Raw genomic sequence first — 13,324 nt, 5'->3', positions numbered from 1 at the left:
TTCTGTATATGGACCCCATGGTAATCACAAATGAGAAACCTATAATAAATACACAAAAAACTAAGAGAAAGGAACCCAAACATAATACTAAAGAAAGCCATCAAACCACAAGGGAAGAGAGCAAGAGAAGAAGAAAGGAACAGAGAAGAACTACTAAAACACCCAGGAAAAAAAATTTTAAAATGGCCGTAAGGGGCCAGCCCCGTGGCTTAGCGGTTAAGTGCGTGCACTCCGCTACTGGCGGCCCAGGTTCGGATCCTGGGTGAGCACCGACACACTGCTTCTCCGGCCATACTGAGGCTGTGTCCCACATACAGCAACTAGAAGGATGTGCAACTATGACATACAACTATCTACTGGGGCTTTGGGGGGAAAAAATAAATTAAAATAAATGGCAGCAAGTACACACTTATCAATAGCTACTTTAAAAGTCAATGGACTAAATGCTCAAATTAAAAGGCATAGGGTGGCTGATTGGATAAAAAAATAAGACCCATATATATGCTGCACACAAGAGACACACTTCAGATCTAAAGACACTCACAAACTGAAAGTGAAGGGATGGAAAAAGATACTCCATGCAAACGGCAATGAAAAGAAAGCTGGGGTAGCAATACTCATATCAGACAAAATAGACCTTAAAACAAAAACTGTAACGAGAGACAAAGAAGAGCACTACATAATGATCAAGGGCACAATCCAACAAGAGGATATAATACTTGTAAATATCTATGCACCCAACGTAGGAGCACCTAAATATATAAAGCAATTATTAACAGACATAAAAGGAGAAATAGACAGTAACACAACAATAGTAGGGGACTTTAACACTCCACTCACACCAATGGATAGATCATCCAAACAGAAGATCAATAAGGAAACATTGGCCTTAAATGACACACTAGAACAGATGGACCTAGTAGATATATACAGAACATTCCATCCAAAAACCGAAGAATACACATTCTTTTCAAATGCACATCGAACATTCTCCAGGACTGATCACATATTAGGCCACAAAACAAGTCTCCATAAATTTAAGAAGATTGAAATAATACCAAGCATCTTTTCTGACCACAACAGTATGAAACTAGAAATCAACTACAGGAAGAAAATCATAAAAGCCACAAATATGTGGAGATTAAACAAAATGCTACTGAACAATGATTGTGTGGATGAAATCAAAGGAGAAATCAAAAAATACCTGGAGACAAATGAAAATGAAACTATGACATGCCAGAATTTATGGGATACAGCAAAAGCGGTTCTAAGAGGGAAGTTTATAGCAATATAGGCCTATCTCAACAAACAAGAAAAATCTCAAGTAAAGAATCTAACAGTGCACCAAAAGGAACTGGAAAAAGAAGAACAAACAAAGTCCAAAATCAGTAGAAGAAGGGAAATAAGAAAAATCAGAGCAGAAATAAATGAATAGAGACTAAAAAAACAACAGAAAAAATTAATAAAACCAAGAGCTGGTTCTTTGAAAAGATAAACAAAATTGACACACCTTTAGCCAGACTCACCAAGAGAAAAAGAGGGAAGGCTCAAATAAGCAAAATCAGAAATGAAAGAGGAGAAATTACAACAGACACCTCAGAAATACAAAAGATTATAAGAGAATACTATGAAAAGCTATATGCCAACAAATTGGACAATCTAGAAGAAATGGATAAATTCTTAGAATCATACAACCTTCCAAAACTGAATCAAGAAGAAATAGAGAATTTGAATAGACCAATCACCAGTAAGGAGATCAAAACAGTAATCAAAAACCTCCCCAAAAATAAAAGTCCAGGACCAGACGGTTTCCCTGGTGAATTCTACCAAACATTCAAAGAAGACTTAATACCTATACTTCTCAAACTCTTCCAAAAAACTGAAGAAGAGAGGAAGCTCCCTAACTCATTCTACAAAGCCAACATTACCCTGATACCAAAACCAGACAAGGACAACACAAAAAAAGAAAATTACAGGCCAATATCATTGATGAACATCGATGCAAAAATCCTCAATAAAATACTAGCAAATCGCATACGACGACACATTTAAAAGATTATACACCATGATCAGGTGGGATTTATTCCAGGGATGCAGGGATGGTTCAACATTCGCAAATCAATCAACGTGATACACCACATTAATAAAATGAAGAATAAAAATCACATGATCATCTCAATAGATGCAGAGAAAGCATCTGACAAGATACAGCATCCATTTATGATAAACACTCTGAATAAAATGAAAGGAAGGAAAGCACCTCAACATAATAAAGGCCATATATGACAAACCCACAGCTAATATCATCCTCAATGGTGAAAAACTGAAAGCTATCCCTCTAAGAACAGCAACCAGACAAGGATGCCCACTCTCACCACTCCTGTTTAGCATAGTATTGGAAGTCTTAGCCAGAGCAATCAGGCAAGAGAAAGAAATAAAAGGGATCCAAATTGGAAAGAAAGAAGTGAAATTGTCACTATTTGCAGATGACATGATTTTATATATATAAAACCCTAAAGAATCCAACAAAAAACTTTTAGAATTAACAAATGAATATGGTAAAGTTGCAGGATACAAAATCAACATACAAAAATCAGTTGCATTTCTATACACTAACAATGAAGCAGCAGAAAGAGAAATTAAGAATACAATCCCATTTACAATTGCAACAAAAAGAATAAAATACCTAGGAATAAACTTAACCAAAGAGGTGAAAGATCTGTACACTGAAAACTATAAAATATTGTTGAAAGAAACTGAAGAAGACATAAAGAAATGGAAAGATATTCCATGTTCTTGGATTGGAAGAATTAATGTAGTTAAGATGTCCTTTTTCCTAAATCAATCTATAGATTCAATGCAATCCCTATCAAAGGTCCGACAACATTTTTCACAGAAATAGAACGAAGAATCCTAAAATTTATATGGAACAACAAAAGACCCCAAATAGCCAAAGGAATCCTGAGAAAAAAGAACAAAGCTGGAGGTATCACACACCCTGATTTCAAAATATACTACAAAGCTATAGTAACCAAAACAGCATGGTACTGACACAAAAACAGACACACAGATCAGTGCAACAGAATCGAGAGCCCAGAAATAACTCCACACATCTATGGACAGCTAATTTTTGACAAAGGAGCCAAGAACATACAATGGAGAAGGGAAAGTCTCTTCAACAAATGGTGTTGGGAAAACTGGACAGCACGCACAAAAAAATGAAAGTAGACCATAACCTTACACCATACAGAAAAATTAACTCAAAATGGATTAAAGACTTGAATGTAAGACCTAAAACCATGAAACTTCTAGAAGAAAACATAGGCAGTACGATCTTTGACATCAGTCTTAGCAACATATTTTCAAGCACCATGTCTGACTGGGCAAGATAAATGGAGAAAAAATAAACAAATGGGACTACATCAAACTAAAAAGCTTCTGCACAGCAAAGGAAACCATCAACAAAATGAAAAGACAACCTAACAATTGGAAGAGGATATTTGCAAACCATATATCTGATAAGGGGTTAATCTCTAAAATATATAAAGAACTCATACATCTCAACAACAAAAAAACTTTAACAACCCAATTAAAAAATGTTCAACATCATTAACTATCAGAGAAATGCAAATCAAAACTACAATGAGATATCACCTCACGCCTGTCAGAATGGCTATAATTAACAACACAGAGAACAAGTGTTGGATAGGATGTGGAGAGAAGGGAACTCTCATAAACTGCTGGTGGGAGTGCAAACTGGTGCAGCCACTATGGAAAACAGTATGGAGGTTCCTCAAAAAATTAAGGATAGAACTACCATACGATCCAGCTATTCCACTGCTGGGTATTTATCCAAAGAACGTGAAAACACCAATGCGTAAAGATACATGCACCCCTGTTTTCATTGCAGCGTTATTCACAATAGCCAAGACATGGAAGCAATCTAAGTGCCCATCAAGGGATGAATGGATGAAGAAGATGTGATATATATACACAATGGAATACTACTCAGCCATAAGAAATGATGAAATCCAGCCATCTGTGACAACATGGATGGACATTGAGGGTATTATGCTAAGTGAAATAAGTCAGAGGGAGAAGGTCAAATACCATATGATCGCACTCATAGTAGTAGATAAAAACAAGAACAAACAAACACATAGAGACAGAGATTGGACTGGTGCTTACCAGAGGGGAAGAGGTGGGGGAAAAGGGCAAAAGGGATGATTAGGCAAATGTGTGTGGTGATGGATTGTAATTAGTATTTGAGTGGTGAACATGATGTAATCTATACATAAATAGAAGTATAATGATGAAATGAAATTTATACATGAAATTTATACAATGTTATAAACCAATGTTACCATAATTTAAAAAAAAAAAAAGCAATTTGTTCACAATAGCCCTAAAGTATGAAATGACCATTAAGGTTCCTAATACAACACTCATATCTTAGAGACTAAGTAAAGGGAATGACAGCAGGTATCAGTCTTACAGAATTCTGTAAAGAATGACACCCAAATAAGTACTGTGCAAATACAGAATACTTTCTCAATTATTTTTACTATTAATCTTAATGACCTGTTTCCATACAAGAAAGTCTTTCAAAAAACTAGACAGAAAAATGTATTTCAGAACAAACTGTAGAGTTGCACCCTCCAGTGCCAGAAGTTCTATCCTTGAAAATAGAAAATTCAAAAGCAGATGGTTAGTCTTAGGTAATATAGTAGAATCCCATTATGAAATACTACTGGGGACAAGGAACACACTTATGCCATAGAATGACTCCTTGCTATATACTGTGATATCAGTTAAAAGCATAGACTTTGGAATCAGACAAACCTGGATATAAATCCAAAGCTCCTCCACTTTCTCGCTGTGTGACTCTAAAGTTAGAGTTTGAAATAAGTTTTTCAAACTATAAAAATATTTTCCATACGCTAGTTACTTAAATTTTACGGACCTCAGATTCTTCCTTGGTTACCTGGAACTCCCACCACACAAACTCCCCTATGTCCTCAACTTCTTCACTGATTGTTATATTTACTTTCCTGGTCTTAAAAAAATATTGCTTTCCCCTGGAAAATTCTTGCTCCTTAAAAATCTCTTAAGTGGAAAATGCTAATTCTCCCACATCCAACGTACCTGAGGGTTGAGGGTCTATGTATTCTTCTCCACCCTAAATCTACATCATTATTTTTCCACTCTTTCACAAAAGTATCTGTGCTATCTAGCTATACCACCTTCTAACTCCCCTCATGGCATATACCCCTCTGGTCACTTTAGAATCTTTTCCTCTCGATCCCAAATTCCGCTGTCATCTGGGTTGGCATCAACATTCATGTAGACAACTTATTTAAATCCTACCCTCAGTTTTTTAGGCATTCATCTCCAGTGGCTTTCTCCCTCACATGATCTCAGTCACCTACTCTCACACCTTAGACATTGTCATTATCCAGAACTACAAAGTTACAGCAATCAAGATAGTGTGGGATATGCCTTGTGGGATATATCCCTATGCCAGGCATAAGGACAGACATATTGACCAATGGAATAGAATTGAGAGTCCAGAAATAAACCTTTAAGTGGTATAATAGGAAATATACTTTTGGTCTTTGTTCCCAGTTACTGGCACAGGGCTTCTAAAACCATTGGAACTTCCTGTGTGACTGGAGTGATAGAAGCATATTTTGTTTTTCATAACAATGGGAAAGCAATCTAATTAGAATAATGGTAGGACTGTTGGACACTGTAGAGGGTCGATATCTATGAATTTGATAGTGAGGTTGATATCTATGAATTTTATTTTTTTTGCAGGGAAAGATTCTCCTTGAGCTAACATTTGTTGCCAATCTTCCTCTTTCTTTTTTTTTCCTCCCCAAAGCCCCAGTACATGGTTGTATATCCTAGTTGAAGTCGTTCTAGTTCTTCTATGTGAGCCGCTGGCAACTGACAGACCAGTGGTGTGGTTTCGTGACCGGGAAGCAAACCCAGGCCACCGCAGCAGTGAGAGCACTGAACTTTAACCACTAGGCCATCAGGGTGGGCTCTATGAATTTTTTTATAACAGCTTTATTAAGATATAATTCACATGGGAGCCGGCCCAGTGGCGTAGCAGTGAAGTTCATGGGCTCTGCTTTGGCGGCCCAGCGTTCCCGGGTTCAGATCCCAGGCCGACACCACTTGTCAAGCCATGCTGTGGCAGTGTCCCATGTAAAGTAGAGGAAGATGGGCACAGATGTTAGCCCAGGGCCAATCTTCCTCAGCAAAAAGAGGAAGATTGGCAACAGATATTAGCTCAGGGCAAATCTTATATATATATTATATATATAATATATAATATATATATATAATATATATAATTCACATATCATAAAATTCACTCTTTTGAAGTGTATAATTCATGGTTTTTAGAATATTCAGAGAGTTGTGCAACCATCAGTGCTATCAAATTTTAAAACATTTTTATTGCTCTTTAGAAAAAGTACAAAATGTTTATCATGGCCTACAAGACTCTGAGTGACTTGGCCCCTCCATACCTTACTTCTCAGCATTCTCTCTTACTTTAAACTAAATGAAATTTTCTAAGGATAGGCCAAGCTCTGTGCTACCTTAGGACTTTTGCACATACTATTCCTTCTACCTGGAACACTCTCCTCCTTTATTTGCACTTAGCTTAATTCTATCCCTTCTTAAGGTTAAGCTTAAATACCACTTCTTCAGGAAAGCCTTCCCTGACTCTGCAGAGCAGATTAGGTCCCCATATTATATGTTCTAACAGTAGGTCTCAAAGGATGGTTCATCCTCCTTCAGGGAGTTCATAAGAGCAAAACTATTTTCATACTACTACTAAGGCATTGTTTGCCATTTTCTGTCTCATTCTCTCACAAGTTTACATGGAGTTTTCCAGAGGCTCCAAGTCATGTCATATCACAACAGACTGAACACAAAAGCAAATATGAGAATCCAGCTGTCTGTTATTAAGCTAGAAATTAAAGGCATTTGCAAAAACATAAAACAATGCCACTCTTCTCACTAAATTATTTTGTTTTAGAAAATAGTTATTTTTATCAAAAATACATTATTTATATTAACAAGTAGGAGGTTTATTACTATTTTAAAATAAATTAGTAAATAAATTTTTTTTTAATTTTTCAGTTTTAATTTCTAATATGATTAAATATTGTAGCTATAACCCACATAAACAAAAGCTCTATGGGAATCCTCAATAATTTTTAAGTGTAAAGAGGTCACAACATAAAGTTTGAGAACCTCTGCTCTAACCATAAACTTCATCAAAATAATTGTTATACTATAAAATATTTTGTCAATTATTTTTAGTTGCTTACTATCTGTCTTTCTCCCATTAAACTGTAAGCTCTCTGAAGGCAAGAATCTACGACTAGAATCCCAGAGTTAACAGAGTGGCTGGTACATAGTAGACTCTATTTGTTATTGATGTTTTTCTCATTCAGATTCTACCATACCTCATACTTTTGAACATACACATAAATTTTCAACTTTATCACTGAATATTATTTATTTCATTTAATTAATTACCTTTTTTGGAAGGCTGGTGTGGTCTCTCCTTTATCTTCTGCAAAATTAACTAATTTTGTATCATCTGGAACATTTTTCTCAGGTGCTATCTCAGTGCCAACATGATTTTTGTATTTCTGAGAAGAACCATATGTCAGCTTGCCAGCAACATGTGATAAGTCATTAATATCTGCCCCTCTTAAATTCAGATCATCTTCTTCATATTTATTAGAAGGGAAGGCAAATTGGAATTTTTGTGTTGGTGAAATATAATCTGTGTTTTCATTAGCTATCTTTAAATTTGATGTTAATGTTTTTGACCTCTTTTCCCGACCTACAAAAATGGAATATTTTAATTACTACATGTTCTCCATGAAAACAAATTCTCAAAATGATGATGGAAAAATTTAATAAAAATTTTCAAGAGTTTACTAGACAAATAAGAAATCCAAAAGAAAGGTATTAGTACAATAACAAGATAATCTGTAATACCATATTTATGGTTTTGAAAAACAGGTAATTGTTACCCTTACGGTATGTTATATCACTGAAAGGCACTCAGAAATTAATTAAGAATTACTGAAATTAAATTTTATATATATATAAAACCTACATTATAAAATAGGTTTAATTCCTGACCCACTGAAATAACCATAATTGTAACATTTAAGTATTTTATCTACTACACACGATATAATTATACAGGTAATTATGAAGATTTTAAAATTTATATAAATAATTTACACACAGAAATACAAATACCAATCATATAAAATGTTACTGAATATGATTCAGTATTAAAATACATGATACAATGCTTTTAACTTTGTAACCTTGCTTCTAAAATCAAGATAAAGGAATGCTTTCATCAGGGTGACAGAATTTTAAAAGTTTCCTTACAGAGACTTTACAAGCATCTTTGGGAGCTTTGGGAGGAGTTTGGTGGCCTTATTAGGGCTTACATTTGACTTACCATCTATGTGTATATATGTTATACCACAAACTATCCAATATATACTATACTATAGTATATATATACACCATATATTCTACATATTATTTGCTACATACAAGAGTATATAAATATATTTTCAAATATAAAATATATAAAAATTATGAAGCTCAATAATAAAATGTACATGCATGAACCTACCACTCAACTTAAAAACCAAAATTTTACCAACAATATCACATTAGATCACATATACTGTTTGACTGTGCTTGTTTATTAGCTTTATAAAAACGGTATCAAACTATATATAACCTACTGCATCTCGTTTTTTTCATTCAATATACTTTAGGAATCTGGTTTCCTAAACCAGAGGATCCTACCTTTAATAAAGGGCAAGGCAAAAATTAAACAGTAGTGACAGTTTTAATGGTAAAGGAAACAAATTCACAGAACACTAGAACAGGTGTGTGTGATAGTGTATTGTGTGCACATAAGATGCATACATATGTATGGAGAGGGAAAATGTTTTAGATTTTAAGACTTGGTGAGCACTATTTTGAATAACAGAAGTCTCTAACTTTCATTTTGTTCCATTAAAATAAAGGAATTAATATTGTAATGTGTTACTAGATTTTTTACATTGACATGAACTGCATGGCTATGGCTTCACAACAAATACGTGATAATTTACCTAACAGTTTATGACTTTCTATTTCTTCCTCTAATGCCTGAGTATCTGGAATTTCCGAAATCAATGGAGCAGGTGGGAGAAACCAATCCAATGATTTTTCATTGTCTGGATAGCTATATAAAATATAATAATGTGAATATATACATTAATAAAGATACAACATCAGAAACTATGTATTCATTAATTGAACATTACTCAATTACAGACTCTTAGATAAACATCCTATAAACTAACTTTCTGTGGTGACTTTGATTTATCCCTATTCAGCAGCATTTTCAATCTTTTTTCTTTATGTGTCATAGGATTAATGACACTGCCATGTGAGAAATGCTACCTAAATAATGGCTATAACTCCAACTCCTTTTCTCCAATTCAAATGCTTGCGACAGGAGTCTTAAATCTGCTCCAGTATAAAAAATAGGTAGTAAATCATTCTGAAACTTTAGCATCTTAACCATTAAAAGTAACAAATTACTCAGGACACACCTCACAACTAATCATGCGTCATCAGTGTGTAAGTGAGACCATTACTGGTATTCTAGAGTATTCCTAAAACATTATTACAAATTAACGTCTTAACCCAAATATTCTTGGTCCAGAATCATCTACAAACCACAAAAAATCCAAGAAACCAGTTGAAACTGACAATCACTTTGTAAACCTACAGTAATTGATGAGATTTTTGCCACCCTGTTGGCATTGTTAACTACCTCTCCTTATCTTTCAGCTGTGATCCTATTAACATATAATGCTTTAATGTTTCCTTTCCAATCAAAGTTGACTTGTCCTTCATTAGAAAAAAAAGATAACTGTTAGGTGACAGGAAATAAAGTTGAGAAAAGCACCATATATACTGTCTATGCCAAGTCCCAAGGATTTTATGATTTCCTATCTCTTTATTTAAGATTTTAAACTCTCAGAAGTGAGATACCCAGTCTTACTTTTCTGCTTCTCATAACACCTAACACATAGCTACTATGGCTCTATTTTCCAAATAAAAAATCTACAACACATTATCTGACAATGTCTCACAGATTGTCTGACAACAGGCCAAGGCATTTGAAATTTAAGATTATGTTGGAGGGTCCCCAAAATCACCCCCAGGGTCAGGGATTCCCTAAGATGACTCACAGGACTCAGCATAGAGTCCTACTCAAGACTACGAGGTGAAGCCCAGGGGAAACCAGGCACAAGCTTCCAAAGGTCTTCGCTCAGTAGAGTAACACAGGACATGCTTAATTCCCCCAGCAACGAGTTGTGACAACAAACGTGAAATGTTGCCAACAAGGGAAGTTCATTAGAGACTCAATGCCCAGGGTTTTTCTGAGGGGCTAATCATGTAGGCATCCCCTCTCTGGCACAAATTTAAATTCCAGATTCCAGAAGAAAAGCAGATGTTCAGCATAAACCATATTATTTGTATAAACAGTTTATACACAGTGAGCCTCTCTTATCAGTTAGCGGTGGGAACCTTCCTAAAATCTCAGTTCCCAGACTCCAGCCAAAGGCCAACCTTGCAAGCAGGCCTTTTCAAGGATAGCAGTTTAGGCCTGATATATTAACTCTTTTCTGCCCAGAGACTATTCCAGAAAATCCAAGGAAAGTGTTAAGAAGTTACAAAAAGCACACATCTAGCTCTACTATTCAGCCTCTCCATAAAATCAAATCTTCCCTATGATTTCCCTGTTCTCCAGAAGTGCCACCATTCTCCCAGCCACCCAGAATCCAAACCATAATATAATCTTTTACGCACTATATCCAGACACACACCAGGTCATATTGGATCTTCCTTATAAAGCTTCTTGAATTCATCATTTCCTCGTATTTCCACTGTCACTATCCTAATCAAGGCTCTAATCAACTTATGTCTGGTTGAGAACAATAATGTCTTAACTAGCCTCACTGCCTCCGAGCTTTCTGTAATATAATTTACACACTCCTATCACATTAATTTGGAATTGTTTTCATCATATTATTCCATACAAAATCCTTCAGTGGCTTCCAAATAATGCCAAACTTCCCAGTGGCCTTAGGACAACTTAACAGTTTCAACTCTCCTACATGTACCTTATAGTCCAAGCCAAAGTGAACTACTTGTATACCAAATAGATAATACACTCTATCCCTCACCTTTGTTGAAAAATATCTCCTTTACTCAGCTTGCCCCTGTACCCCACCATACTCCCATATCCACCAACAGACTGTTTTGTTTAATCCATTCAACAATTATTTACTGAGTACTATGCGCCAGGCACTGTTCTGGGCCTTAGAGCCTATATTCATTCAAAATCTAGCTCAAATACTACCTTTGTGAAATCTTCCAGGTTCCCTAAGATTTTCTCCATTCCCTCCTCTTAAATACAATTTGAACCTATAATATTTATCACAGTCCTCCTTGTATTGAGCATGCCTGTGTGTATGTCTATAGATAGACAATAGAAAGATGATAGATAGGTAGATAGATCTGCTACCCGCTCTAAATTGTAAATACCTAAGGGTTTTGTTTTTATTTCCATTTACGTCGATAGTACTTAGCACAGTGCTTTATATAATTAGGAATATTATGCAATAAATGTTTGTTGATTCAATTCCATGGCTTTTAACACACAGAGTCATGTCCAAGATACTTATTCTGGCATTTAACATCCAACACAATCTATCCTTAGCTTACTTTTCTAACTTTAGGTCCCACTGTTTCTCCTTTATGAATCTTCTATTCCAGGAAACTTCTCTATACACTATTCCCTAAAAGTACCATAAATTGCCCCATCTCCATTCTTTTTCTCTTGCTGTTACCTTCTACCTTCAAATACCCACTTCCTCTCAGCTTATCAGAATTATCAAAGCCTCCTGAAGTCTCTCCCCACTCCCACAAAGCCTGACCTGATCAGTCTGGCCCAAATCTCCCTCCAAATCTGAAATTTCACTGCATGAATATATGCTAATCGTTTGCTTTGTCCTTTTTTTTGACTTTGTATTGTCAGAAGGGCAACCACATGTTCCAATTTGCCCAGGCCAATCAGAATTAACACCCATTGTCCCAGTTGGATGTACTCTTTCACTCTTAAAAATGTCCCCATCTGGATGATGAAATTACATGGGCACATTATTTATTAATGACTTTTCCATATCTGTGTTTATCTCTTGGAGTAGATGTTAAGTTTTTTTGAAGTAAAAGTATTTCATCCCTTTTATATCCCTTTTAGCATTCAATCAATATTTGAATTAATATTTGAATGAACGAAAGAATAAATGAAGCAATAATATAATTTACTCAATTCTTCATTAAAAAAGGATAATACAATAGAACAAATACACAGAAAACCTAGAATTGAGAGCAATTCACATGTGAAAATCCATAAAAGCAAATATTTAACAGACTATCTACTCTCCATTCTTATTTCCTTTGGTGCCACATCTTTATTTCCACCTCTACTTTCTGCCTGCACTGAATTTGCCTATCCCACTTGGCCACTGGCACATTGCCTTTCTGTTTCCAAAAGGTGCCATCATCACTCTTATCCTGAGCCACTCTTTGACCATTACTTCCAGTCCTTACCTTAGCCAAAAATAACCTGAACCAGAAATGCAAACAAATGAAAGCCAGATAGGTAAGAATCTACTCTATTTTTAAAATTATAACAGGTAGGATGTTAAACTTCAGTTACCCCCTTATATCTGAATTCCAATGTTTACCCAATTTATACCTGAAACATCACTCTGTTGATCCCTCATTTTTATTTTTATGTTTACCAGAGATAAAATAAAAACTCCTTAAAAATCAAAAATCCCTAGAACAATATACTATATTATCATTCTTTAAGGCAGACTTACTTTTCAGCTTCATCTGGCTTTTCAAAAAACAAATTATCCAAAGAAAACAATGAGTCATTTGATTTCAGCATTGTTAAAAACTGGCTTTGTCATAAATCTAAAAAATATAGAAAAAGTAGTTTATATTTTATTTACAAAGATGTAGAAAAATATTTCTGGATACATAAACTCTCATCATTAATTTCCCAGAATAACCACAGACTATCTATCTTTCCAGCTGCATCTTCTGCAACTTCCTCCAAAGTGCCTCAGTATTCAAATACATTATTCTCTGTTCTCCACCCATATTCATGCATATTCACACTTGT

At 35.1% G+C, this 13,324-nt stretch overlaps 1 protein-coding gene across 4 annotated transcripts in view; it reads right to left on the bottom strand.

Annotated features, from left to right (window-relative positions):
* Positions 1-13,108, bottom strand: part of HFM1 (helicase for meiosis 1) — a 101,763-nt gene extending 88,655 nt beyond the window's left edge. For 2 of the 4 annotated variants that reach the window (XM_087447654.1, XM_087447660.1), the window contains exons 1-2: positions 13,017-13,108; positions 7,561-7,873 (exon numbers count right to left, since the gene is read on the bottom strand). In XM_087447654.1, coding sequence (XP_087303780.1) covers positions 7,561-7,873; positions 13,017-13,074 — 371 coding nt within the window. In that variant the 5' untranslated portion in view covers positions 13,075-13,108. Of the gene's footprint in view, positions 1-7,560; positions 7,874-9,182; positions 9,296-13,016 lie in introns of all 4 variants that reach the window. The other 2 variants (XM_014780161.2, XM_087447667.1) reach the window with 2 other exon arrangements.
* Positions 13,109-13,324: the final 216 nt, after the last annotated feature.

Source organism: Ceratotherium simum, chromosome 2, assembly GCF_057802395.1.
Source record: "Ceratotherium simum simum isolate JZ-2026a chromosome 2, ASM5780239v1, whole genome shotgun sequence".
Classification (NCBI taxonomy): domain Eukaryota; kingdom Metazoa; phylum Chordata; class Mammalia; order Perissodactyla; family Rhinocerotidae; genus Ceratotherium; species Ceratotherium simum.
The sequence above is the reverse complement of the archived record's forward strand: the minus strand, read 5'-3'. Positions and strand labels throughout refer to the sequence as shown.